The 27,734-nt window shown below is 41.7% G+C and overlaps 1 protein-coding gene and 1 long non-coding RNA gene across 3 annotated transcripts in view; one reads left to right on the plus strand and one right to left on the minus strand.

Moving 5' to 3' along the window:
- Positions 1–341: 341 nt before the first annotated feature.
- On the minus strand, positions 342–22,567 carry LOC135407066 (uncharacterized). Its single transcript, XR_010426668.1, has 7 exons — positions 22,481–22,567; positions 21,742–21,842; positions 21,497–21,625; positions 7,242–8,472; positions 5,274–5,377; positions 2,030–2,178; positions 342–1,587 (listed from the first exon to the last, which is right to left on the minus strand). It is a non-coding gene; the product is annotated as an uncharacterized LOC135407066 (long non-coding RNA).
- Positions 22,568–22,611: 44 nt separating this feature from the next.
- Positions 22,612–27,734, plus strand: part of PALM2AKAP2 (PALM2 and AKAP2 fusion) — a 269,801-nt gene continuing 264,678 nt past the window's right edge. For both annotated transcript variants that reach the window (XM_064641776.1, XM_064641784.1), the window contains exon 1: positions 22,612–22,717. In XM_064641776.1, the coding sequence (XP_064497846.1) occupies positions 22,673–22,717 (45 nt within the window). In that variant the 5' untranslated portion in view covers positions 22,612–22,672. The remainder of the gene's footprint in view (positions 22,718–27,734) is intronic.

The following is a 27,734-nucleotide window of genomic DNA, read 5'->3' on the forward strand; positions in this document are numbered from 1 at the left end:
TTTTGTGGAACTCCCCGCCCTGAGGGAGGTACTGAGCATTCCTGCCTGAACTGGAGAATATATAATCTTGGAGTCTTGGAACTTTTGGAACCACTCATGGGATCCAGAGGAAGACTGCAGCTCACCGCTCTCAACCAAACTGCAGATCACTGCTCTCAACCAGACTGCAACCACCACTCTCGACTGGACTGCAACCACCACTTTTCAACCAGACTGCAATCACCACCCTTGACCAGACTGCAACAGCACTCTCACCAACAGGTTTTCCACTCTCCTTTTACTTTGGACTCAGGGGGCCCAAAGAACACTACTCTGTTTATGTCCCAGGGTGCTGGGTTATACATTTGGGTTTTGTGGGTTAAAACCAATTGTTTGTCTGTATAATCATATTTATTGTATTATTTTATTAAATTGTTATAATCTCTCTTTTGAGTTGAGTTCATTTCCCCTGCTGGTTTACCCTTAAACCAGCACACAAATGAATAAATGTCTCCAGTAGTTCACACCTTTTTATCTTTTTTATAAATTTGCATTTTTTAGGCATCATGATACGTAAGGTTTTTTAAGAACTCTTTCAGTACTTAGTAATGGAACATAAATCAAATCATAATGTACTGTAAAAAAAAATCTTCAGGGTACACCACAGGTAAGTAGCCCTGAAATGCATCAGACCACATAATTCTTGCATCAGATGCAGATCAGAAAGTAGAAAAGGAGCATAAGGACTTGGCTAATGGGATCATCGCTCACTTACTTATATTTTCTGAGATATTTAAAGGGATTGCATGTATTTAAGACTCAACTCTCTCACTGGCACTTCATTTTAGTTACCTCTAACTGAGGAGCTGTTGTGTTCAACAAGAAATTATGTAACTGAATTTTCTTTTGATGTTTTAATTAAGATGATCTAATGGAAAAGGAGAGTGGATGGGAGGGCAAGACATCCTCTGCAGAGAAGCATGTTTGCTACATTTTGCTTGGAAATGAAACAATCATGTACCCAGATGTTGAAGCAGGGGTCGATCACCATCTGCTATCACAGATGAAAGAAACTCCTGGTGCTGGAAAAAAAAAGGAGGCTCAGTCTTCAGAAAGAGAAATTTTAGGTATCAGATGGCCAGAATGCACCATCAAATGTCATCATCCAAAGTGTACATTTTCCAATACAAAATGGGGAGGGATGCTTTTCACAAGGACGGTTGAAGACTCCATATGTCAACTTCAAAAGGGACAAGTAAGAGCAAACCAAGCAGTTATTCCCAACCATAACATCAGCAGGCAATAGTCATGGTGTTTCTAACCTGGAACTCCTCCCTGAATGGTGGTGAAGTCTTTGAAAGAAACCTGAACTAGTGAGAACAATACCAAATAACACAAAACACCAAAACATACCCAGAAAAACCATCAAGACTTTACCAGGATAGTTGCGAAGTTGTACATTTATATCTGAGAAAGAGGTGTGCATACAGGGAAAGTCAGGCTTATCTGAAGATGAACACCTGCTGTGATTCACAGTTTCTTATAGGAATGCTAATGTTCTGCAATAAACAGGACAGGTCATCAACACAGAGGTTTCACTGGGCTAACCTAGAAGGCAGGGAGATACATTATAGTACATCACATGGCAGGAGCTGAAACAAGGAATTAAGAAAAAAAACCAAAACTGTAGGCTGCTAGAAGTACCTTCCTTGAGCTGAATCAGTACTGCCAATGTTTCTGTCACTAGGCTAGCCAACAAAAGAGCATTAATTCTGTTTCTAGTTACTGAACTGGAACTAGGAGCTGTTTGCTTTTTACTATAGGCACTGAAAGTTTAATTATCCCCAATCACCTTTAATCACTTCTGATTGTCAAACATTTTTGGGACAGTTTTACTTAAAAATTAGGAAACTTTTATATTTCCATTTGTTGTTTGGCACATTTCTGAAATTGTTGGATGCTGTGCCCAGGGAGGAACATGAAATGACTCCTCCAAATATTAACATAGCTTCATAATGCCTTCTCACTGGACTTCAAAAAGATATTTCACCTTTGTCTTGTCAAAGGCTGTAGGAAGGAGCTTGAGTCATTGGGTGAAGTAAATGGATGTAACAATCACCTTGGCTTTTCTTGTGAAGGATGTCTTCCAATAAAGGGAGCTTGAGGTGTTCATTTCAAGCAACAGGGAGCCTAGGAAAACTGAAGGTTAGGCATATAAAAAGAGAGAGTAAAACCCTCTTCTCTCATCCTTGGAATTAAATACACATGAATCTGCTGAGAGCCAAAGCAATATATCTTTCACATCACGCCTTTCACTTTAGATGATGCACACACATTTACACAAGTTTCATATGCTTTCAACACTGTATCCAAAGGATAATTTATACAAATTTACACACAAAATAAATCCTTCAGTTAGCAATCAGAAGTAGTTAGAAAAATGAAGGTTTTCTGTTTCACTCTTTGAAGATTGAGGTAAAACTATCACTTCCTTCCCTTTCCCTTTCCTCTTACATTCCTTTCTCCTGCCCTGTTAAACAATATTCAGGGGATGCCAGAGCTGGACAGACACAATTTATCTTATGCAAATGTTGAAGATATCATGAAAACTGAATAAAATATATACTTTAAAAGAATTATGGCTGGGTGGTCTTTCAAACGCAAATACAGATACAGTTGCTGTATCTGTTACAAACTGTAACAGATACAGTTGCTCTGCAAAAACCGCTTTTCCAGTAAAAGCCCTTGCGTACTTCAGCTGTTCTTATTTCACACAATTATACTGGTGCAAATTCTTCTAACCAAAACACAGCTTTGCCAGGTACAGCCACTTGCTCTAAAAATTTCACTGGTATGGGTTTGATGCATATTAAACAAGTATATTAAATATATAAGTAAACAAGTATATTAACAAAACGGTACTGACATGTGTAGCACTAAACCTGCATTAGATGGGAAAACTGTTGTTTAAACATGTCTTAAAATGGCTCTTTGTGGTCTCTTTGCAAACACATGTCTCTTCTTCCCAACACGCCCCATGACAAGTGTTATCTCAGGAATGTCCTGGGAAGGTGTCCTGAGGTGTTTCTTATTGGACCTTGTTAACCCCTTCCTGTGATTGGGTGTTCCTGTAAGCCCCTTGAGACTTCTAATTGGTTAACCTGTGATTCTCCCTAACCCTATAAATGTAACACCCCCAACAATAAACGCTCTCTTGCCTCCTCTACACGCCCGGTGTGCTGTCTCTGTACCTGCCATGGAACCACATGGGTGCTGGGGGGAGGGGAGGGCACCTCTCCCCTCCAGGCTCAGGGCCAGAAACCCCTGGAGTAACCCCTGGAGTTCCCTTTTCCCATCCTTCAAGACGTTGGAATGGTTGTTCAGATGGAGATGGAACTAGAACTGGGCCTCCACACGTCGTGGGTGGGAAAGGGATCCAGAGACATGAGTTTTTTAAGAGCGTAGACCCAACAATGCTTTAGGACTCTGACAAGATGTTTTATTCATTAAAGATTGCATCAAACTTAGTGACAGCTTCTTTGAATGCTGTCCCTGGCAGGCTTCTGGGTCCTTTTTGTTGCTCTTCATTCCCACTCTTAGTAAAGTGTTACCTGCAGTTGGAAAGTGGGCCCAGGCCCCCAGTAGCTTTGTGTTAGCTGCCCTGGACAGCAGCAGAACCTCTGTGCAAACTGTACCCTGGATAGCTAACCAACAGTCCACTTTGTATTGCAGAGCCCTTGTTACATTATTGCCCAAATGAGATGGATTTAAGCTAGCACAGACATGCTTCTCCTTTCTGCAGAAGAGTTTTAGGCTCCTGCAGAGGACGTTCTTAGACCACACTTCATTCAACATTTATGCAGTGCCTGCCTGGCACAATGGAAGTCTTTATCCATGGCCAGGCTGCTACTGAAGTCCAAATAAAGACATCTTTTTCTTTTTACTAGGTAATGATGGCATCAGCTATGTATACAAAGGCAATGGAGTTTAGAGATGGTCAGTTATTCTTCCCTTCCCTCCCCTATGCTGCTCCTTCCTCCTCTTCACTGCCTTCTCCTCCTCTTCCCTTATTTTTCTCTCCCTTCACAGCTTTCTGAAACAGTAAAGAGTAGGTTGCAGTTTGATAATGAAATAAATTTTTGCAGTCCCTGCTGAATTTTTAGGAATATTGCATTATTTTTGTCTCACAGGGCTCAGTCTTCAGTTGAGTCACCAGTGACACAAGTGAGTAATGGCTCTGTTGCAGGAACAAAACAACTTCTGTGTAGTGCCTGTAGGAAATTCAATTGGTGTCTGTTTGTCTGCTTCCCTTTCTTCATGGGGACACTTCTGAGGCACTATAATTGGCTTAGCTGGGGAGATAAGTGACAATTGTGGATGGGAGGAGGAAAAACAGGAGGAGGAAACCTCTCTACTTTTTATCTGTCTATTGAGGTGTCAGTGTCAGCCAAGAAGCACTTTAAAAAAATCTTCTCTTATCTATCAAGAACAAGGACACATGGAAAGATCTAGTCATGACAGGAAAAGCAGCTACAAGGGTGCACGTGCCTAGGGCTTTCTGTAATGTTTCCTGATGAGCGGCTTACTGGCATACTCAGGGCTAGATCACTTCTTTGAGAGATGACAAGAGAGAACTAATTCAAATCTTCAGATTTCTACCAGCCACATGCATAGGTTCATAGTCACAAACACTCATCTCCTCCCGGACCTTTGCCCACATTAAGTCAGTACAGCTTCACTGATTTCCTTGATCTCCAAAGCATGCATGCCTGTTTCCTGCAAGTCTTCCAGTATCACAGGCTGGTTTACATGGACTGGGCAAATTTGACCTAATATGGCTTTGTCTGCTTTTTTTAGGAAAAGTGCCTCTATGTGTGATAGGGGGCACTTTGGAGTCTAATTACATGCAGGTTGATTCAAATGGTACCAAGCCATACTAAAATGAGAGAACTACTGGAGCTCTGAGAGCTCTGTGTTTCCTGGTTGTGTACAAAAGACACTACAGCAAATTGTTTCCATTGGCATAATCAGATGAATGAATCATAAAGTAGACAAGCAGCAATTCATCCCTCCCTACAGCTTCTCCCTCTAATAGTATTGTAGTTAGTCAGCTCAGTAATTATATTTTCAATAACATTTTGCTTGCAGTCAGGTCCCTATGCTCTTAATCCCATACTGACCATAGAAGATAGCATGGTCTCACAGCTTTGTTCCAGAAAATAAAATGGTTTTGTACCTCTACAGAATTTAATCCCAGGTACAAAGATCAGAGTTCCCCCTTACCAAATACATACCCATCAGCAGTCTCTAACCCAGGGTAACCTTGGAAATGAATGTTCAACTCATTTTCTCAGACCAGAGTAGTACAAATCCCGTTTAACAAGGCACAGGCTTCAAGCTGTTCATAAAGAGAGCAGAACACCATCAGCTTGATTCCTAGATTTTGTAGGACCTGAATAGGCTTAATAAAAAAGTTTCTCATCAGACACCAAAGCTTTTTTTGATATCTTTTTGACATCAGAGTTTTCAGTTGGTAGTGGTTTCATGCAGAGGCACATAGTAAAAATGTTTTTCTCACTTGAGTTTCTTTGCTTGACAGTATAAATACAAAATACTAAATTCTGCAAACTCTATTCCTGTCGCCTTCACAGCTATTTGTAGGGAAAACCCCCAGATTTTGGGAACATCTTCTGTGTCAAAAAGTAGGCATAAAAAATTACAAGGTTGTAACTGGCAGCATAGGCATTATTTTCAAAGCATGCAGAGGTTATTCATTGGTATTTGAGCTTCTGGATCATTCCTGAATACACAGTTTTGATACCAGTCAAGGGTGGCATTATCAAAGATCTGTTCTGAGTCTCATGTGCACCACTGAACTGTCTAGCTTAACTCCTTGGCATTCTTTATTTATAAATACTGGGGGATTAAGCAAAGTCAAACCCCAGCACCCATGTATTATTTTCTAGCTTTCAGAAAATACCATCACTTCCTACAAGATCTGGAAATCATTAGAGTTCTTTTTTTCTCCTTACTACTGTAGATTATAATGCCAAATAGTAACAAAAATATGAGGTTTGTGGATAAAACATAGAGAAGAACATAAAGAAGTTTCCAGTCTCAGCAGTTTATGGCAGCCTGGAATTTCTTTTACACCACAAAAGGACTGCTTCAGGAGACTGGTGAAAATTAGCTAGTGGGGCATCCCACACTGAAAGGGAAGAGAACGTGCAAGCACACAGATGGTCATGGTCAAAAAGGAACGACAGAAGCCAGAGGGTCCTCAAAAGTTACAGAGTTTTATCAGTAAATTATACACTTGGCATGGAAATTGGTATAATAGTCCCTTGTTTTCCGGTATAAGCACACAGTGGTGGATTTTGATAGGGTGAAAGGAGAGGAAGATTAAAGAGAGGGAGAGAGGAAGGAAGGAATAAAGGAAGAAAGAAAGATCACCATTCTTTTCTCCAATGTTGATCCAGATGATGGGATGTTACAGAGTCCTGAGGGCAATGCCTGGGCTTCCTAGGGATACATTTTATAGATAAATTTTCCCACACTGGAGCTAAGTTTCTCACTTTCTATGCAAATTAGTTGTCGTACACAGTTTGTCCTTCTAGACCTTCTGGAAATAGGTTGGAGGATCTTAGGGTTCTTTGGTGATTTTGGTGTCCCCCTCCTACTGGGTTGACCTTTAGTTGACAGTTCATGCCTACTTCTCAACCTCATTCCTGCACTTGTGCTGTACTGTGTTGTGCTTATGTCCAGGAGCCAGAAAAAAAGATGTTTGTCCCAGAAACATACTGCTGTACCTTCGTATGGCCCCCTTCTCCAGTCATATCCTGTCCTTTCTCACAGAGTGTTCTTACTTCCAATCCTTGTTTAGCTCCAAGCTACTGGGCTATTGTGTTTAAGACATACACATTAGTCCCTTCTCTTCTAGGCTTCTACAGCTAAATGCAAGCAATCATATATGTTATACACAAAATCGAGTCATACTTGTAGTCCCTGGCCTGAACCAACCTTAATAACAGGTTTTCACCCATCTGTTATATCTAATTTTGCTAGGGGAGAATTTGTGTTCATTTCTCTATTTTTTTTCCTCTGACCTTTAGCTTAGCACTGATTTGATATCCTCCAATTTGATTCTGGTTTGAGTGCCTTTTTTTTTTCTGCACTGTATTTGTGTACATTGCTTTCCTCCATAGTTTTGGGTTTTTTTCTCTTTGCCTGCCTTTACCACCAGTCTTTTAAAATAACTATACCTCAGTTTGGCTCTTTCCGGTCACCAGCTGCTGCTGTTCAGTAGTTTAGAGAAGACATTTCCTAGAGGTCATGTATCTTCAATGAGAATGCTCTTGTGCTGATGGATTTCAAATGTGATTTTCTGAAACATTCATTTAATGCTCTGTCTTTATGGAAGTGCCTTCCAGTTCAATTGTCTGTCCATTTTTAGAAAGCCATGCACAAGATGGTCAAAACTAATTTGCTGAAAAGTTGAATACTTACAATGTTTTGGTTTTGTTATGGTTACAAGACAAACAGCACTTTTTAACCCTTTTCAGTCACTGTCAATTGTTATCTGTAGATGACTAATGTGCTGTCGCTCCTCATTCAACTCCAGTCACTTTAGCTGGCTGCTGATTTGCAGTATCCAGTGCCCTGCTGAAACTTAGGTAGGACAAGTCTTCCTTCTGATGAAGAAGACTGGTATGATGTAACAAAGATGTATGGATACATCTTTTGCATCCATGACAATGTGTGTGTCACTGCAATTGACTAGGTTGCAATGTGTCTGAATTTTTCTTAGGACAGAAGTGAATTATAGCCATGGACAAAGAACTACCAGTCCTATCTTTGGCATCCATGACCAAGGTACCAACCGCAAATGAAATATATGTTGGCAAACCCTTCTCGCATGGATATCGATGTTCTAGCTTTGGCCAGGACAGGGTTAATTTTTTACAGTAGCAGGAAGGGGGCATGACCAGACCCTAATGTTATTCAATGCAACCTCACATCATTTCCAGGGGTGGGGGAAAGGAACTCTATCTCACTTTCAAGGAGAAAGGCATCCTTTTTCTCTTGTAAGAAAGCATGGTGGGAAAGAGCTGGTTTGTATTTGTTGTGAACTTTCTGTGCAAATTGTTTCTTTGTTTTACACCTTTTGATATTAGTATTGTTGCTGTTATTGTTTGTTTTCTTATTTTGTTGCTCTGTCCAGTACATTGTTCTTATCTCACCCTGTTATTTTCACCTTTTGTGCCTGCAGTTCTCAAATCCATCCCGTTGGAGCAGGAAGAGGAAGGCAAAGGGGGGAGCGAGCCAGCAGTAGTGTGATTTGGAGTCTCAGTGAGGGAAATAAATCGAGGAGTACCATTCCTAAACCATAACAATCTATTAGATAGTGTATGAGGAGGGAGCTAGTGGATATCCAACAGATGCCCAGTCTGTTCCTCTTCAGCTGTAGCAAGACTACCTCCATGCAGCTTCCTTCTAGGAGGAACAAAACAAATCTCAGTTCAATGATATTGCTTTTTGAAAGTCATTCCACACTGGCATTCACATATTTCTGTTACTTTTATAATTAATAGCAGTGCTCTGAACAACCATATTCACTCTGGAGAATTGACTAAATATGCTTTTCCCTCTGGATGCCCATGTAATTTCTGGGTCACATGCATAATGTAAACAGGCAGCTGGGTAGAAACAGAAAAAGGAATTGGAAAGGATTTATTTTAAAACATCAGAAAAGAACAAGGAAGGGGCTTGAACTGTATACAGACTTGAGTAAGAGAATGCAAACAGCAGAACCAGGGAAGAGATCAGAGAAAATGTGTGTAAGCATGAGGCATTAGACTTGCAGCAGTTTTGTCTGGTTTATGGGGGGAAAAATGGCTCATATCTTTCTGGTGCAGTTCACTACTTTGTGAGTGAGCACCCCAAAATATCACAGCATCACAAAATGGGTAAGGTTGGAAGGGATCACAGTGCATCTTCTGGTTCAACCTCCCTGCTCAAGCAGGGTCATGGAGCATAGATTTCATCCAGACAGTTCTTCAGTATCTAGTAAGGGAGACTCCAAAATCTCTGCAGAAAATTTGTTCCAGTGATCAGTCACCTACACAGTAAAGACATTCTTCCTCATGTTCAGGTGGAACTTCCTGTGTATCAGTTTCTTACTATAGTCTCATGTGCTACTGCTTGGCACCACTAACAGCCTGGCTGCATTCTCTTGACACTGTCCCTTCAGATACTTATAGACATTCTCTAGACCTCCTCTTAGACTTCTCCAGGCTAAACAAGCCCAGCTACCTTAGCTTTTCCTGATAAGAGTTGCTCCAGTCCCCTCATCCACTCAAGGTTTTTCAGCCTAGAGAAGAGAAGGCTCCAGGGTGATCTTATTTGACCTTATTGTGTCTTTTCAGTACCTGAAAGGGGCCTGCAGGAAAGCTGGAGAGGAACTTTTACAAGGACCTGTAGCGAAAGAATATAAGGCTTTGAACTGGGGTATTGACCACTCCTCCCAGCTTTGTGTCATCAGCGAGTTTGCTGAGGAGGCCTCTGTCCTGTCATCCAAGTCAGTGATGGATAACTTCAACAATAGTGGACTCTTAGGGGACACCACTAGCTACACGCCTCCAACTAGACTCTGTGCCACTGATGACAACCCTGTTGCATGTAAGCATGCAACGCTCTTCCTGCAGGCATGTGAAGAGGGTGCGAGGCAGCTGTGACTCAACTCCACCTGAACCATGGCAGGAAAAGAGAAGGTGCTGGAATTCCTCATACCTCACAACCTCCAGTGAGCTGGAGGGTGCCAAAGCAGGACTGGGTTACTCTGAAGATTTCAGGAGCAACATCTGATCATTTTGTCGTTGGTATTGACTACTACCACAGATCAAATAGATCTGGTTTGTCCAGCCAACAGCATACAGAGCCCTCCAAATAAGTATTCTGCTGTAGAGAGCATATTTCCAGAAGAGAACTTGATGTGTAACTTTATGAAATCTTAAAGACAGATATAATGAATGACATTTAGCTTGCCCCACTGCAGTAAAATGAATCCAAGAAGGGGACCTGATCTTAATTTTCTTGCTGAGACTAGCCTGCAGAGCCTGAAATTCAAAGATACAATATCTGCTTTGTTACTCTGTGAGCTTGCTGTGAAATATGCTGTAATCTTTGCCAGGGGTATGTTGTGCATTCCCTGGAGGTTTTTCAGCACTGAGGAACACTTCAGACTGCTTAACAGTTTGTTCAGGCTTTGCCTTATAAGGCCTTTTAACTCCAGCACAAGCACATGATAGCCTCTCCAAGTGTCAGCCTGTCGGGAACAGATCACAGCAACAGTTTTCTCTGCCCTTCTAGCTCCTATCCTGATGGGCAGCATAAAAGCGGGGGCTTAGGGTAAAGAGTGGGAAGTGCAAAAGTTTAACTCTGCCTGTGTGCATGTCCTTACTGCAAAGACTGAATTGCTTCAAATGCATTGAGATGTTTTTGTGTTTTACGCAGACTTTGGTTACAGCTGTAGTGCCCTGGGAAGATTGGTGGTCTACCACTTCACACATTCTTCAGTGGTAAGGCATGGGATCTGGTGCTTTTGGGAGACATCTGATCTACCAGTGAAGCTGATAGTCACGAGTTAAAAGTTGCCCTCAGTTCATTCCCGCTCTGTAAGTGCAATGGTAGCAGCAACTGTATCAAAGCAGTAGAAACATTTATTTGGGGGTTTTTTTTCTCAGTTTGTGTATGTCTTATTTTAGCAGTTCTGAAACATCAGCAGATTAGGCTGAAGTATTGAAATGAGGAATGCTAACCACTGAAAGCTGAATATGCTTTGCTTTGACTTAAAATATCCTCTCTAAAATCTGGTTGAGTTATAAGCCATGGGAAACAGCCACTTGTGGAAATTCAGGAGAACTCTCAGCTTCTTCTGCACTTCCCATCAACGTTCCCATTGCAGCTTGGCCAGGCTGCCCATTGTCAGAAACCTTACTGGGCTTTGCAAGTGTTTGGAGCTGTGGGGAAAAGCAGCCCTGTGTGGGGGTGACACAGGGGGGCAAAACAGCCAGGAACAGACCTTGGACCTCCTGTACCCCAATCCTGTGTCAGAAAGATATCCCATCTCCTGCAGGCAAATCAGACTACTTAAGCCTTCTCCACATCCAAGAAAACCTTCCACATTTCAAAATCTACAAATGGTAGCATGTTCTACTACACAGACTCAGCAGCTGAGTCATCATCATCATGGCTAGGCTTTGGGAATGAATATTTGGGAAGGGCTCTACCCACATTTGCTACAAGTGTGGCAGTTGAGTAAATCCAGGCTGTATGGGGCAAATCATGCAAAACAGGCCCCACAGACAGAAGGTTGTGTGGAGACAGAATTGTAGGCTGCTGTGAGGGGCAGAAGATACTGAGACATCATATAGTCGTAGTCAGTATGTGTTGTCACACTGTGCTTTATCCAAAGCCAAAAGATCACAACTTAATTAAATGTTAAAACTGCAATAACCACAGTATCCACGGATCTCAATTTGCCCAGTTAGGCTTTGCAACAATAGGAAAAGGAACTGCCTAGGCTGCATATGGAGCTCCATATACTGGTGGGCACACCTATAAAATTCAAGCTTCGTCTTCTGATCTCCAAAACAAACTAAACCAGCTTTAAGAACTTGAATCAACTTTTATTTACAGTCCTCTCTGATGTGGGTACAGCTGAAAGGTTTTTCCAGCTTCCTACTTGCTGCTATGCTTCATTGGACTGTCTGGCATTGCAGCTGATGAAATTGCAGTTCACTCAAGGCAAACAAAACCCAAGATAATACTTATAGTGGAATTTTTAACACAAAAACAACAGACGAAAATACTTGTTCTGCTTCCCCTACAACATCATTTTAATTTGACAATTCATTCCAGATCTCCAATCTAAAGGCGACCTCTGTTTTTCCTGCCATTTTTACATTATTAACTCATTTTTCTCACTGCATTCTTTATTCCTCTTCAAAGGATTAAGAATGTTCCTTTTGTTTTGTGTCTTTTTTCCTCTCTGCCTCACTCTAGAAGATTTTGAGCAACACTTTTCATCTGCAATAGTAGGGGGTTTGTGGTGTTCAGTAAAACTATGCTTAGACTGATCGCAGGAATGATTCCCACTATAAAATTTCACAGCTGGTACACTTCCATCATGAGATGAGATAGGCAGACTAGAATATTAAATCAAAGCTCTGATAGCCAGATAACAGGTGCTGTGAAACTGAGAAAAAAATGGCTCTTAAAAAGAAGCATTTTTTAGGGGGAGCTGATTTGTGGAACTCCCTGCCATATAGTACTGACAGAACTAACTATCAATCAGTCAGTAGAGGACTGGAAACTTAGATTGATAACAAGTGCAATGTCATTTAAAACCAGTGCATTTTGAAAGGGAAATCAAATCTAGAGTTGTTCATCAAGCTGTGATTGTAAACTTCCAGGCAAAGCATTATTATTTTGAAGGTACTAATAAGAAGGATTTTTAATAATTTTTTAAAACAAAAATAAAAATACATCACTCCTCTTGCAATTTTATATTCCCATAAAAAATGCACTCCACATGAAAGTAAAAACCAGTGTGAAGTACTTTTCTCAGAATGTATCTTAACTTTAGGAAAAAAAATAAATCTTTTGAGAAGTTCACCAGATAAAATGGGAGTGTTTTTTGATCATTATATCTCATTAAATTTCATGCATATCTTGTGTGTAAGCTAGATTTGATAAATTATCATTATATTCCCACTAGCAATACTCCTTAAACACTAAATATTAGCTTTTTTTTTTTTTTTGGTAGGTGCAGCAATTGCAATGTCAAATGCAGTTTAACTAATCATGATCCATCCTCAGCAGCCACACAGCATGCAGTCCCAGTACTGAGGAGTTCACATTAAAAGAAAAAGAAGATAAGACAGGCAATGAAACACCTTCATGAAAGGATGATTTGAAAGTTGTCGGGGGGGGGGGGGAAATAATGAAATTCCAAGATAGACTTGAAATGTGAGAACTCAAAATACAATTTTAAATGTTCCTTCTTCCATATGGTCCCTGTTTTCTGAAAAGTGCCATCATCCTTAAATGGGACTCTCATGAACACGTGGAGATATGTCCATTGAATATAACTGAACTGGGACATAACTGAACAGGGGCTTAGCAATTAGTAATTTGTGATGTAGAAGATCCACTGAAGATGTTGGTTAAAACAGACACGTCTAGGGCTCTTGTCACCTCGTTGCCATCACACACCAGATACAATATTGACATCTGCTGTGGACATATGCATGTAGGTTTACACATGTTCTAAGTATCCTGAAACAGCTATAAAACCACACCATGTGACTCCCTGGGCACTAGAATCAAGAAACACTTTTGTCTTTTTCCAAATCTCAACTGGAAGTATTTAATCAGTCTTTAAAATGTATATTTTCTACTGACGGAACAGTCTAAACTGTGGAGAATATTAATTTGCCTAAATAGATCCGATGCAGCCACTCTCTCCACATCTTTGTTGGGTGCCCAAACCACAAACATTATATGTGGCCCATAACATCAGCAGATCAAATAAATCAATCATCTAAAGAAATCAAGGAAAAACACACAAAAAGGGAGATGATTTTTCTTTTCTATGAGCAAAGAATAGACAATCATGTTGGGTAACATCATGAAGAAGAGATGCATTTTTTTCATTAGCTGTGTCTCTCTCTTTACAATTTTATAAGCAAAGCAAGGCTCCTCCACCACCCTAATGAAAGTCTCAGACTATTATGATGTAAAAAGTGGTCTGTGGCAGAAGCAGGCCTCCGGTGAGGGATTTTTTTCAATTCACTAAATTGATCAAACCTCCTGGGAGATATCTGCAAGACTCTAGTTCTGCACAAGAATAATTCAAGAAAAAAAGTCTTATATTTTTAAATTAACAACCTGACATGTCTCCTTCTTCTCCCTTTGTGAAGAGGGCCCTGCTACATGGTTACTATTATTTTAATGTATTATGAACAAGTACATAGAGCAGATAGCTACAGTAGGCTCTGGCATGGTATATGCCTATTGTAAGTCAGTCACAGCCTCATAGGGAGTCTCTTTGTTTCCACTCCTGCACACCTAGCAGTAACTAACGTAACTACATGAAGAGAGGTCTGAATTCCCTGCTCTCATGAGGTTGAGGATACTTGCAGCCTTGCTCCACGTGTTGTTATTCTCAAGAAAAAGTCTGGTTAAGTACTAAAATAAGACATAACTGGAAGTTTTCAGAGTTCAGAGCATTCAGCCTCTTCCCAAATATCTTTATTTAAAAGGCTGGGTGACTGCTTCCTTTTGGAAAAATTATGTATTGTATTCTCTTTTGGGTTTCGGAATTGGAATATATGCAGAAGCTTAAAATGTAGACATGTTGACAGGGAGTTTCAAATCAGTCTAGAAGATTAAGAATCATTTTCCACTAGAATCAGTAGAAGACAACGTCAGTCATTGACTGCTTTGTAAATCAGCATTAAATTTCACCCTAGGAGCTGCTGACTACTAGATTTAATGAACACTGTCTCTTCTGAAGAGTACTTACTAAACAAGGCTTTTTTTACATTAGAGGTGCAAAACATAAAGATGATTTCCTAATTAGCTGCACACTAGAGATTCCAGTTTAATGGTTATATCATTGAGTGAGGCTTGTATGTTGTATGCAACACAATGTAAAACAGTTCTCCAATTTGTACCTTAAAATGTTATAAAATAATGCCATTAGAGTGACATGAGCAGGAAGTCAGTGGAACTTGCATTTTTCTCAGGAATTCTGATTAAGGTTTTTTCAACATCTTCAGTTTGTAGTACTAGCCTTTTGCAGAGACCCTGAGCAAGGAACCAGTGGGATACCTTTCCTATGAAAGGGATATCACAGTCTGTTTGTGTGCCTGTGATTTGAGCACTGGAAGTGTGACCATGGAAAAGAAACAGCATTAATGGTCCTTGGAAGAAATCACTTGCATATATGCAATGCAGTATCTTTGCATAACACATACCCGTGTTACACTGGTTCAAGGCAAAGTCTTGGCACTTTGTTGGCTGCCTCAGGCTGTGAAAAGCTTAATGAATTCCTTAGATAACAAGGGAGGTTGGATGTGCCAATTTGGACATAGCGTAGACTGATCCAAAATTCATATTAAACTTTCAGCATGTGTCCAGAAAGTAACAAGTTATTTTTGTCTCTTCTATGTGACTTCCACTATCTAAAGCTGAGGCCAAAAGGCCAGGAGATGATTTCTGTGCCAAAGTTTTTGTCAGGTTAGAGGACCAGAAATGGGATATTGTCTAAAAAGATGTAATTTGTTTTGGTTTTCCAGTTAGTTTGTTGGGTTTTTTTTTTAGGGCTGGTACCACTGTCTAGTAGGCTCAAAGGATACATGACAGGCCTCTGGAGGATTTTAGAGGATGGACTGTGATAAGTGAACCTGACTCTGATCTGATTCGCTCTTTCAAATTACTGTAAGACTCCTTATTTGAATGGATGGATTTAACTCCTCTTCATCACAGAGATAAAATCAAAATTTTCTTTCATTTCTATAACGTGCTGGAGCTGAGATGGGCTCATTTAAATGCCCACCATTACATTACAGCCTTGATGCAGACAAGCCGAACACACCTCTGGGCAGCCCCTCCGCTAAGGAGGAAGGTAATGCTATCATAAATTTCCTGGCTATTTAACCTTAGCTGAAAGCTTGTCATTAACAAAAACTGCCTTTGTACGCTGGAGTGGACTCCTCATTACTTTTTTGGCATTGCAAATCCAATGCCAATCTCATAGTCCTTCTTCAAGGAGCCTGAGGACAGGAGACCAAACTGAGAATAGTCTAAAGGATCTGACACTGAAAGGATGTTTAAACAATAGGTATTAAGTTGTCTTTTGATCATATATGGGGAAACAAAAACAAAGGTCACACAGTGATCACAGAAGTAGTAAAAAACAAACATTCAGATTCTAGCCTCAGTTATGTTCTGGAACAGTAGTTTATATTCACCTTTCTAACAGCTTTTTGCAGTTGGGCTGCAGACAACTTACTTTCTTTACTATTTCAGTTCTGAAGCAAAATCCAGTGTACTAACCCAAATCTCAGCAGTAAATATTTTTGTGTTTTTTAAGGGAATATCATTTCAGCTATGTACTATATGTGGAGAATAATCAGCAGGCACAAGAACAGAAATAAATACTGCTAAAAGCAGCTTTCCTGCTGCAGTCTGTGTTGTTTGAAAAAAAAAGGAGAGGGAAATGCCAGAACCTACAAGAACAAAGCTCTAGTTTTTAAATCCAAAGTGAAAAAATGTACACTCTTTCCTCTTTTTTTTTTTTCTTTTTTTTTTTTTTTTTTTGGCAGAATGAATAGCCAAGCCAGTTTTGAGGGGCTGAAGGGGCAAGAGTCTCTTCTGTGTCAGCATTAAAGTTGTCAAGAACAATGAAACTCAATGCAACAAAATGTTTCAGATGGGGTGGATAGCACAAGTCCTTTAGGTACACATGATTCTCCACTCATTAACAGCTATAGAGAGATGCACAACTAAGAAAAGCAGAGACCTATTTTGGTGGCATCATTACACTGACAGAATTTAAATTCAACAAAAATTCCCTTTTTAGTGAAGAGTTGTTCTGTTCACAGTTGTATCCCTGTCCTGCAGTGTAGTACTGGGAGTATTACTTGCTCTCATCATCCTTTTCTGCCCCAGGTGGATCTTGAGTGTCAAGGGAGGCACTGAGAACAGAAAGTGGAAGGTAAGGACAAGACAGGATTTTCTTTTTGTGTAATTTCATAGAGACTAAAGGAATTTGGGAAAGGTTACCTTACAATTCTCCTCTGCAGGTCATCCAATCCTACTCTGCTCCCTGGGAGCCATGCTAGTCTCCTGCAGCTGGATAAGCGAGCTGTGGTGCTAGCTGCCAACACTGGAATTTCAAGAGGAGACAGGCTGCTTTCTTCACCTGGAAAGCTTCGAATAAGCCCAGCTACCAGGAGACTAGCCTGGGAGAAAAGTAAAATACCTACATAATTTCTTCTTCTTCCCTGCTTCAAGGAAAGTCACTGCAAATAGCATCTCCAGCTTCACTGGAGGCTTTGGCAGGGGGTGCTCTGTGGCTTGCTTCATTAGTTACTGCCAAGGACATTAGTAACTGACAAGTTACTGCAAGGTGAATAAATTTCAGGCTAACATGAGGCTGTTTTAGCATGGTAGTGGGGCTGGCAGAACAAGAGATCTCAGGAAAAGAATTGCTTCTTGTTCCTCATCCCAGCCGAATCACCTACAAGCAACTGTTTCTGGACAACAGACATCATTTGGCCTGGAGATTTCTGGTTTATGGAGTCTCCTGAGGGCCCCTACCACACACAGTATCTGGTGGTCTGTTCGGAGGAGGCGTCCTGTAGCTGTCATGACTGTGTGGAGACCCCTCTAGTCAGACACTTAGTGCAACCACCCCATGGCTACAGAATGAAACCAAGCAAACATGGAAAAAACTAATAGACTGCACTTATTAATAAATTATGGCTTACCTATTCATAAGCCTGCTGTCCTAGGAAGGTTTTAAACAAAGTCCTGTGCTCTATATTTTTATTTCTTAAACAATGCCATCTCCTGCTGTGCATGCTTCAACTCCATGTCTTGATAGCAAGCAGCAAACAGGAAAAAAACAAATGAAAACAAAACAAAAAAACACAGAAAAAAGGGAGAAGAAACAACTTAAGTTACACCAAGTTTGATGTAAAGTTTTTTTTCTATAAAGCAACAATGATCTTGCGCACTTATGGAACTGCACTCAGAGGTCTAGATTGAACTCTGCCACTGCCCTCCTGTTCAACTTAGGCATATGATTTATGGTTCAGGCATATGATTTATGGTTTTACCACCTGCATTTTCCAGGTGTGAAATGCTGTGTGAGATAGAGGGCCGATTTTCCAGTCTTTCCTTGTCCTGTTGCACAGCCTGGTTTTCCCACCAACCCAGACTGCCTGGGGGCTGGGCCCATGAAAACCCATGCAAGAGGGAGTTGAGAATGAAGTGCACTGATGGTAGCATCTGCCACCCCACAGCAGAGGGGTGAGGGCACATATTTGAGTGTTCAGCCACTTCTCACTTTCACCATTGCATGAGTGACAACAGATTGGGCACCCTCACCACCAGCCACACAGGGGGAGTGTGAAGGGCTTGGACACACAGCCTCCATCATGCAGCCACCATTTACTGAGTTAAGATGTCCAGGCAGGATAAGGACAACTGTCCTGGGGTGATGTCTCATTGGGATGGGGGTCCCTGAGGTGCAACTCACACTGTGAGCTTCCAAGAGGCCCAAGCACAACCCTTGGTGTTGTGGACACTCTACTCCCCCAGCAAGCAGCCTGGGTACAGAAGAGAGAAGGGCAGGAAGAGACTTTTGTCCAATGAAGCTAAGAGCTGCAATTAAAATTGCAGATGGAGTAGCCTCTCCTGGAGATGTCAGATGGTGACACTGCCAAAAGTTTCAAAGGCTATGTTGTATGAAGCATCGTGTTTGAGGGAGTACAAAAAATGAGCATGGGTGATGAGCTCAGGAATCTAAAATTTAGATGAACTTTTAATTCCTGGCCTATTTTAATATAGCCAGAATCTGTAAGGAAGATAAAGAGCAGATTAATCAAACCCCAGAATTTCAACTCAAATGAAAATTATATGGTTCCAGTAGGCCTAGGTAGGGATGCTTGACAATATTGAGGATGCCAGAGCAATGTTTGCAGTGTGTTGGCATGTGGTAATTTTAAAAGCCAGAAGTATCTCCTCTCAAACAATCTGAAATGCAAATGTGAAGCCTGTTTTCCCTCCTGCGCTGTGTTTTCTTGACAGTCACTGCCAGGATCCAACCACTAATTTATCACCTCACAAATATGTTGATGCATTTGCTATGGCCGAGGTGCTAATCCTGACCTTCATGTGTATGTGTGTGCCTTCCTTACGCAGTCTTCAGGACAAAGTCTGGTTTCTTAGACTGAATCAGTTCTATCAAGAGTCAGGAGGATGGGAAGCCAAAGGTTTCCTAATGGCAAGATGTCTGGCATCATGCAGAAGAGTTCCGATAGTGTGCAGGGCAATGGCAAAAAAACAACCTGGTTGGTTTGTCAAAAAAACCCCACAAGTGATTTAAACTAGAACCTTTCCTAAACCAGCTCAGCTCCATGGCAAGGACAAGAATCTGATTTCTACCGTATCACTAAGCTGTTTCATTTAAAGTTCAGGCTACACATATCTCAGAGCGCCTTCAGGATCTTCTTCACCATTGAAGAGGTTGTTTCCTGCACTCTTTTCCAAAGAAATGAAAATAAAAGTCTGTTTTGCATGGAAAAATGGCATGCAATTCACACATTATTAAGATTTAGCAGGTTTTGCTCTTCTAAAAATTTCTGTGAAAAGAACAGGTTTTTAACTGACATTTGAAAAAATAATGGGGACATTTTTCCTTTCTTCCTAATTTTTAGCTACTGAACAAAGTATATTAAAATACTTTTCTCTCACCTACTCTTCTAGAATCTTCTTGTTCCTCCCTACACCCTCCATCCTCTCTTGTTTTCCTAGTATCTTCGAAATTTGGAAATATCACCCTGCTCTCCTGCCCTAAAAGTAAAACAAAACAAATTTAAAAAACTGTAGGCCTTAAACAATTTCTTACTTTTTTGATTAAAGTTCCTTACCAACACAGCAAAACATACTAGAAACAAAAATCTTAACCAACATGGGTCAAAAAATGTGTAGAAATGGACTGGTTGTTTTGTTTTGTTTCACTTAAAGTTGCCTTCACTAACTAAATGTCCACAGGGGCTGTCCCCTATGGTCTTCTTCATGTAGTGAGTCACCTCATAGAGGTCATTTCACCTGGATCTGCTCTGTGAACCACTTGGGTAAAGAATTTCACTTCACTGAATCACAGGCTTCAAGCCATATGAGAGAAAGACATGATAGGGAAACCAGAGGCTATTACTATTGCCTGACTTACAGCCTTTCCTCATTGCTAGTCAACAGCAAGAAACTACTCTGGTGCTGACCTCTGTCATTCCTGTACATTCATAAAGAGCCAGCAGAGTGGACTGCTACAGCACAGCTGATTCATGTTTCCTTGGCAAACTAAACTGGAGGAGTGCACAGCCCCACAGCATGTTTCACAGGGACCAGGAACACTGCAGAATTCACTAGGATGCAGCCTTCCTATCCCTTGCTGGCAACAAGCACTGCAGTTAAATTGGAGAGGATAAACACGAGGCTAATACAGTGTTCAGCTCAGTTGCTGTTACTGTACTTCATGAACTGTTGCAAGGTTTTGTATCATAATTGAGATGCTCATATCCATTTAAATATATTACTACATTGCTCAAATATATGTTTAAATGCTTTCCTGAGTGGATGTTATATGGAGGGAAAGAGGGGATGGCCTAATGTGATGCATGTCACACACCACTTTGGCAGCACGTAATGTGACTACAGGTCATGGAGTGAATACAGCCCATTCCAGCTCCAGTAAGCACTGGGGCATAACCCTTGTCTTTGCTGGATATAGACTGTAGCAGAATTCCTCCCCTGGGCAAGGCTTAGCAGCAAAACATGAGAAGGGTATTGAAGGGATTTAATTGCATAGCTATCAAGCCTTAGTAGGAGTTGCCCATATATGTTCTCAGAGCACATGTGGGAGTATAGATGTCTGGATCCTGTGTGATGGGATATTTCAAAACCAGCTGTAGTAATACAAGTAGCAGTGCATGGACCTTTACATGGTAATGAAAAACAAACAAACAAACAAAAAAAAAAAAAACAAAAAAAAGAGGGTTTGAAGAAATACAGCAGGCTGACAGGGACCAAATAAACTACAAGACAGATGCTATTCAACAAATTACTTGAAATTGGAAGACTGAAAGAGTGTCCCAGTATCTAGCTGCAATTTCTGCATTTCCCTTAGCTGTGAGTCCAACACCCACTTACAGATACCGCCTCACTTGGGATATGGCAATAAAACATTGCCTTTTGGCCACAGAGACTACTGGAATTATATAATGTTCTGAGGTTTCTGTACAACAAAGGACTTTTTTTCCAGAGGCAAAGCTAAGCAAGAAGTCACTTTTGACATCCTGTCACAAGACAAGGAGGCTGTGCACCACACAGCCCGGGAAACGGGACCAGGAGGTGAAAACATTTGAGAAAGCTGCACTGAAAAGCAGCCTGCAGCAAGAGTTCCTGGAGCTGGAAGTGGGATGGAGGTGGAGGATGTCTGGGAGAGGAGACTGTGATGTGTAAAGGTAAAATGTCAGGCTGGGTGGCACTTGAAAGGGCAGGCACATGCGAAGAAGCAGGGTGACTTCTGGATTGCTTTCCTCCAAAATGATGGAGTTTTCCTGTCTTTGTCAGCATGAGGTTGTTACATCAAAATTATATGCTACAAAATGCACTTTTGTTCCTCGTGGTAGGACAGCCCCAGGATGCCACAGTTAGTGCTCACCCAGCCCTCCATCTGGCGCAGTGGCTGCTCTGGCTCAGAGACACCCCTCCAGTGTGCCATCCCTGTGTCATCCTTGCAGCAGCACCCTGTAGGACTGGACTGAGAGGGAGTGGGGGGCTTCTTTGCTGTCTAGGAGAAAAGAAAGCAGATGGAAGATCATAGAAGTAAAAATAAAAATTTGAGGGTACCCTTGAAATCAAGGGTACCCTCATGATACTGGCTCAGGCGTGCCCTCCCTTCCTCACCTGCCTCCTCCTCTGTGTATAACACCAGGGTCTTCAGTCAGGTTGTTTGCATACACAGCCTTGTCACTTTTGAATATCTGATGTCAATACAGTCCTTTAACCTGCAATGCACGTTAATGCAGGGTGTGTGGACACCTTACGTCTTCCTTTCTATACACATGCTCTTCATTGCTTCTCTTAAGGGCTGCTCTGCAGCAGAAGTCTTTTGCAGAGTGCCATGTTACCACTGCATTCACAAGCGGCTGTGCGGTTCCCCCAAAGTCCATGCTCTCCCTCCTCCTGCCACCCTGTCCTTTCCCTTAGCCAAACCTGCTTTAGCTTAGCGCTGTAGCTGCCGCCTGCCTGCCTGCCTGCCTGCCTGCCTGCCTGCCGCAGCTCCCTCTCACTGCGCCATGTGCCACCGTCCTTCCCTCCCTGCTGTGCTGCTCGCTAAGGACATGCTGTGCCACAGCTGTCTGCTTCCTCTGCTGCAGTCAGGCAGGTTTGGATTACTGTGCACGCTACTGATGTCGAGCTCCTGTCGTGACCCAGCACCCCATAGGAGGAGCAAATGAGCTGAGACGTCAACGCAAAAAATTATAGCCATGCGAGCTATCCCTCTGCTCAGCTGCTTGGAGAGTGCATACATGGTTTGTGTGACAGCACCAGCACACAGAAGCAGCAATGAAATGCACTTAGCAATACAGCTGGGAGACAGGCAGCGAGGCAGGCACTGGTCCAGTGACTAAAATGATCTTACCGTGAGCCAGGCTGCAGTGCCTCCAAAAGTGGCTGACTGCTATACAGGAGCTCAGCTTTCTTTGCAATTACTCCAGTTCCCACCCGGTGACTGCAGTGTGTGCTCCGTTTTGGTTTTGCTTGCCTTCTTGTTTCTTCTATTTTTTTCTCCCACCCGTCTCCCTCTCTCTCCTCCCGTGTCCTTCTCTCCAGGATGGCGGAAGCAGAGTTGCACAAGGAAAGGCTCCAAGCCATAGCAGTAAGTCAGTTTCATTTTACTTGCTCCTTTGTCCATAGCTGTGGGTTGTGGAGGGAAGGGAGTATTCCAGCGCAGTGGCTGGGAAGCACCCGGAGAGCCTGGCTTTTGCAAAGTTGTGTATGGAGTTCTCTGTTCGGTAAATGAGTGGTTAACATCTGCTTTGCGGGATTTGGCAGAGAAAGAGGGCTCTGAGGAACAGCGTTGAGCTGACACGTGCAGAAAGAAAAATGTGAATGCACAGTGGCATGCTTAAAAGATTGATGATGGAGAAGAAAAGAAGGAGTAAATGGGGAGAAAGGGAGATTGTGGGAGAAAATCAGTACTCTGCTGAAGATGTATTTTCTCACAGTGTGAGCTTTTGCTTAGCTGATTAAGAAGTTAAGCAAAAGGATCTGCTGAAGGATGGCTTTTATTGCAGAAAATAATTGCGATATTACTAATTTTTAAGACAAACACAGACACTGCATTATCCAAATTATGTAATTATTTGATCTACTACTTAAACTGTCACCTCAGCTCCCTAGCTGAGAACATGCCTTCAGACAAATTCCCTTCTGAGTTGCATCCTGCCAGGGGTAAAACATAGGCAGGATTTAGCCCCATTTTAGTTTTAACTTTTGTTTTCAGATTTAGTACAGTAATTTGGACTGAGCCATGAGCTCAGCTAGTGCAGACCTCTGAGAAATGTGGGCACTGATACCTGGTGAGGATTGGGCCTGGGTGTTTAGAATCTACCATCATCCTGGCATACAGAAATTGCCAGCTCATCTTCTAGCATGTCACAGGCACCATGTCAAAAGGCCTGTGTTTCTGTGGGCACTGCCAGTCTGACAGCCCCATACAGCCTGCCCTTGTTAGAGTGACACCCAGCTCTTCTTCCCCATGGCAGAGATGTTGATGCAGCTGTGCCAGTCCCAGACGGATGGCACGGTCTGTGCCAGGGACTGCGCACCTGGAGGTCTGAAGAGAAACAGAAGATGGCAGAGCCCGCATGGGTTTTACATTCCCTTCCCGAGTTCCCCCAGTGATCAACAGATGCTACATTTTTCTGTAGCCAGCACAGGTTACAGATTTCCTTTGTATTGTAAGAGGAATGGCTGCTGCTGCTGCTGCTGCTGCTGCTGCTGCTGCTGCCTCTGTTGTTCCAAGATATTTGCTTGATGTCTACTGTTCTTCTAATAGTTCCATGGAGATTTAAAATAACCAGATTTAAAACTAAGTTTGTGGGGGTTTTTCTCTCTAAAATACTTCCTGTGAAAGAGCAAATGGTATTATTTGATATGGGGAGGGGGCAAGCTCTAACTATTTAATTTTCAGGCAGGAGAAAGTAGATGCATATTTTTAAGCTGGGTCACAGTTTTCTGTCAGCATAGGCATTGACATATCTCCAAATGGAAACACCAGGAATGTTCCCCCAGAGGCAAGCCTCACCACTGCCTGTGATTTGGGACCCCTTTATGGCAGAACTGTACTGCAGCGCTGCTCCATGTATTGCTGCTCTGCATAGCTCTGAAAAACTTCCATCGCCACATTAAAAAAAAAAAAAAAGATTTACATTATTGTTGTTTCTTTTGAGTGCTATATGACAGAACACCAAACCACACCCATTTCCATGTGGTGTCCTTAAACCTTTCACCAGAATAGATAAAGTACTCTGCTTCTTAGTATTTTGCGTTTCACACCAATGAAACCATTATGGATTTAGAATTATCACCTGGTGTATTGCAGCTTTTACAGTAGGTTTATGCTGGTGTAAGAGAAGACCTTGAGAAGCTGGATCTTCGTTTTCTGTACATATTTCCTTTTGGTTTCTATTTCTGGCAGTAAATAAAACACAGTGTAGCAATGTGTGCAGTTAATTAATAAGCTTTAATGCGGGTCCATGAATTTACTTGTTTGCTTACCACTCTGCAGAGCAACAGGTTTTCCATATAAGCTTGTTAGGTAACTTTTCTCCTGTGCTTTGGCTGCTGCAAATGTTTGTTAGAATGCAGAGAAGTTTACTTCTAGTGTAAGCTTTGCTCCATCAGAATGAGTGACATGACACAAGTTAGACATTTCTCTTCTGCCACCGGTCAGCTAAAATAAAGTCAGTCTTCAAATGTTGCCTTTCTCAGAAGCAGAAAGACATGGCATTTCAGTTCAGCTAGGTGTTTCCTGTATTTTAACAAGATGCAGTATCTCACTGAGATGAGCAGAAGCTTACTCCAGCATTCTTTGATCGCTCTGATTGCATACTAGACTTACAGAAAGAAATCCACTTACCACTGGGTTGTCTACGCTCTGCTGCCTGTACGTTGTCTTCCATAATCACCATGGCAAATGAGTTTGTGAGGAAGATGTGCAAAGTAATTTTTAAGTATGCATCACTGAATATTTAAGGAAAACAAATCCAAACATGGAAATATGAATTTTTACACCAGAAGACTGACAGCTTTTGAAGAGTTTGATTTTGTGCTTGATTTTACTACTCTGACTTATCACAGTTTTAATACATATCTCTCTGGCACAGAGGCAAGTGTCAAGGGAAGAGGAAAAGAAGGAGTTTACTGTTAGGACATTAATATAAACCTCAGTGAACGTGAGTTAGCCACTTGTTTTGTCTGCAGCGAGTACTTTGCAAGTACACAGCAAGCCTCTCTGCATTCATCTTCTATCTGTAAAATCTAAATAATGGACTTTGCCCTTATGTCAGAGAGTCATTAGAGATGCATGTAACATTGAGCAGTACTTGGATGCTATGGTTTATCAGGGCAAGAAATACCAAAATAGTCTTTAAAAAGTAGCATGTGTGATTCTAAAAACAGAAGTGTCAAATGTATATGTTTTTAATGCCATTGACGTGCTTAAGCTGTGATTTTCAGATCTTTCTGAAGTCCCTGTAATTCACACACTGACTGTAGCAAGACAGAGCATTGTGCAAATCTGGTTTGAGAAGTGGGGAGATGTGAGACAACTACTGAAAAGCAGAATCCAGTTCTCCCTGCTTGGGAGGAAAACATAAACTCTGTGTCCTGGAGGATCCTATGATGACCAGGAGCGGTTGGTTTTTTGACCCTTCCTTGAGCAGAGCCCACATCACATCTCCCCACTTGGGTATCATGCATATTACAGATGTGGGTGAATTTTTGTGTCATGAGACAAAAATTGTCTGCTTGGGCCTGACCCTAAATCACCACAGCATCCATCTGCTGCTCTACCAGCAATGGAAGTGAGTAGTGCCCATTCTTCATGCTGTGGGAAGATGCCATCAGGACGAAAGGGAGAGGTTAAAAGAGGAGTTCTGCAGCCCTCTTCTCTCTGAGCTTGTTCCTGTATAGAACACTTAAGTGTTTGCATCTGCTCTTTTTCTGAAGTGGATTGATGGGTAGAATTTTGGGTAAAAAAATGGAAGCAATTTTTGGCTTTAAAAAATATGCCTGCTGCAAGTTGCTTAGAAGTTTGGAATGCAAATAGCCCTAGAAGAAGCAGGCTTGATGGGGACAGGTGCGCTAATTTATCTCATTTCGGATAGATAAACTGCAGGGCTCCACAATTTATTATATGGCCCCTTCTCTGTTACTGCAGAGACAGTGATCTAAACATAGACAAGCATTTATGAAACATAAATATTTTCTGTCGCTTATCTAATAGTCATAAAGCTGTGAAGTGGCACTGTTGAGTCTGTATTGGTGCATCTGGGGTACAAATGCACATATGATGCAGTGAACAGGCATTACCTATACATCAGGTGAATTAAAGGCAATCATTGAGGGACAGCACTGAGGAGAAACCATCAACTAAAGCAACAACCAGCACAGGAGTTGGAGAAGGTTTTCAGGTTCAAGAGATGTCCAGCCTAGAGATTCAAGTGGGGAGCTACTCTACTGACTCCTTACCAGATAAAAACAACAACAATGGTGGTCACTGCTCAGTAGTGCCCAGCTCAGAGAACCAGTAGCTCAACTAAAGAAGAGTAATCACTGACATACAAGTAGCCACATCAAAGATGTCAAAGACCATTCTGGCTTTTTCTATGAGATGATGAATTTGTTGAGCTGGATCTAACATTACTCAGACGTCATCAGGAGGTTGACTTAGTATGGCAGGACACTGTTGTTTAAAAATAGCCCCCTCCTGTATCAGTGTGGTCTGCCTTAGATGGATTAAGGACTAGCTTTCTGACAGGCCTCAAAAAGCTGCTGTTAATGAGGGAGATTGCTGTTCCTTGACAGCAAAGGCAGGGAAAGCTTATAGGAAGCAGCTTTTCAAGGCTGGAAGGTGTCCTCTATTTGTATTTTGATGCAAATGAAAATTGTTGGTGTGCAGGTAAAATAAAGAGTGCTAGAGGAGTGAAGAGGGCAAGTTGGATTACTTGGTAAATGGGGTTTTGCATTTAAAGTAGTCCTTCACATGTGTATACAGCCAGTGTTAGGAGAGGCCAGTGCAAGTCTGTGCATCCAAATTTAGGGTAGTACCAGCAGAAGAGGGCTCTGCAGTTTGAGCAGCGCTGCCTTTCACAAGGAACAAGAACTAACGTGGCTGGTAATTCAACAGGGGTGAGGACAGGATCCTTGTCCTACATAGGAAATTAGTTTCACACCAGTTAAGCCTATACTAGCTGAGGTTTTAGAGTTGTCCCAAAAGGGAGATGAGTATTCATGTTTACATATAGTATTGCACTAATTTCTCAATAGGCCTTTGAGAACAGTAATATAATTATGTTTAGGAAAGACAGTACTGGTATAGTTTCATTATGACAGTTGTTGTTAAGCTCAGCATTCTACATTTCTGGGTTGGACACTCAACAACTGCCATGAGTATCATGTGCTGTGCATAGATCTCAAAAAATTTATTGACAGAAAAGCCAATATCTCTTCTGCCCCTCCCAACCCTACTACTGTCTATTACTCTACAAAATGAAAACTCATGACGAGTAGATCTCATACCCAGCGTCATTTTACTGTAATACTACTCTAAAATTTTTGTGAATCCTTCCAGAGAACTTCATTCATGAAACTTAGAAACTCCAGTGCTG

The sequence above is a fragment of the Pseudopipra pipra genome, chromosome Z, assembly GCF_036250125.1.
Source record: "Pseudopipra pipra isolate bDixPip1 chromosome Z, bDixPip1.hap1, whole genome shotgun sequence".
Lineage (NCBI taxonomy): Eukaryota > Metazoa > Chordata > Aves > Passeriformes > Pipridae > Pseudopipra > Pseudopipra pipra.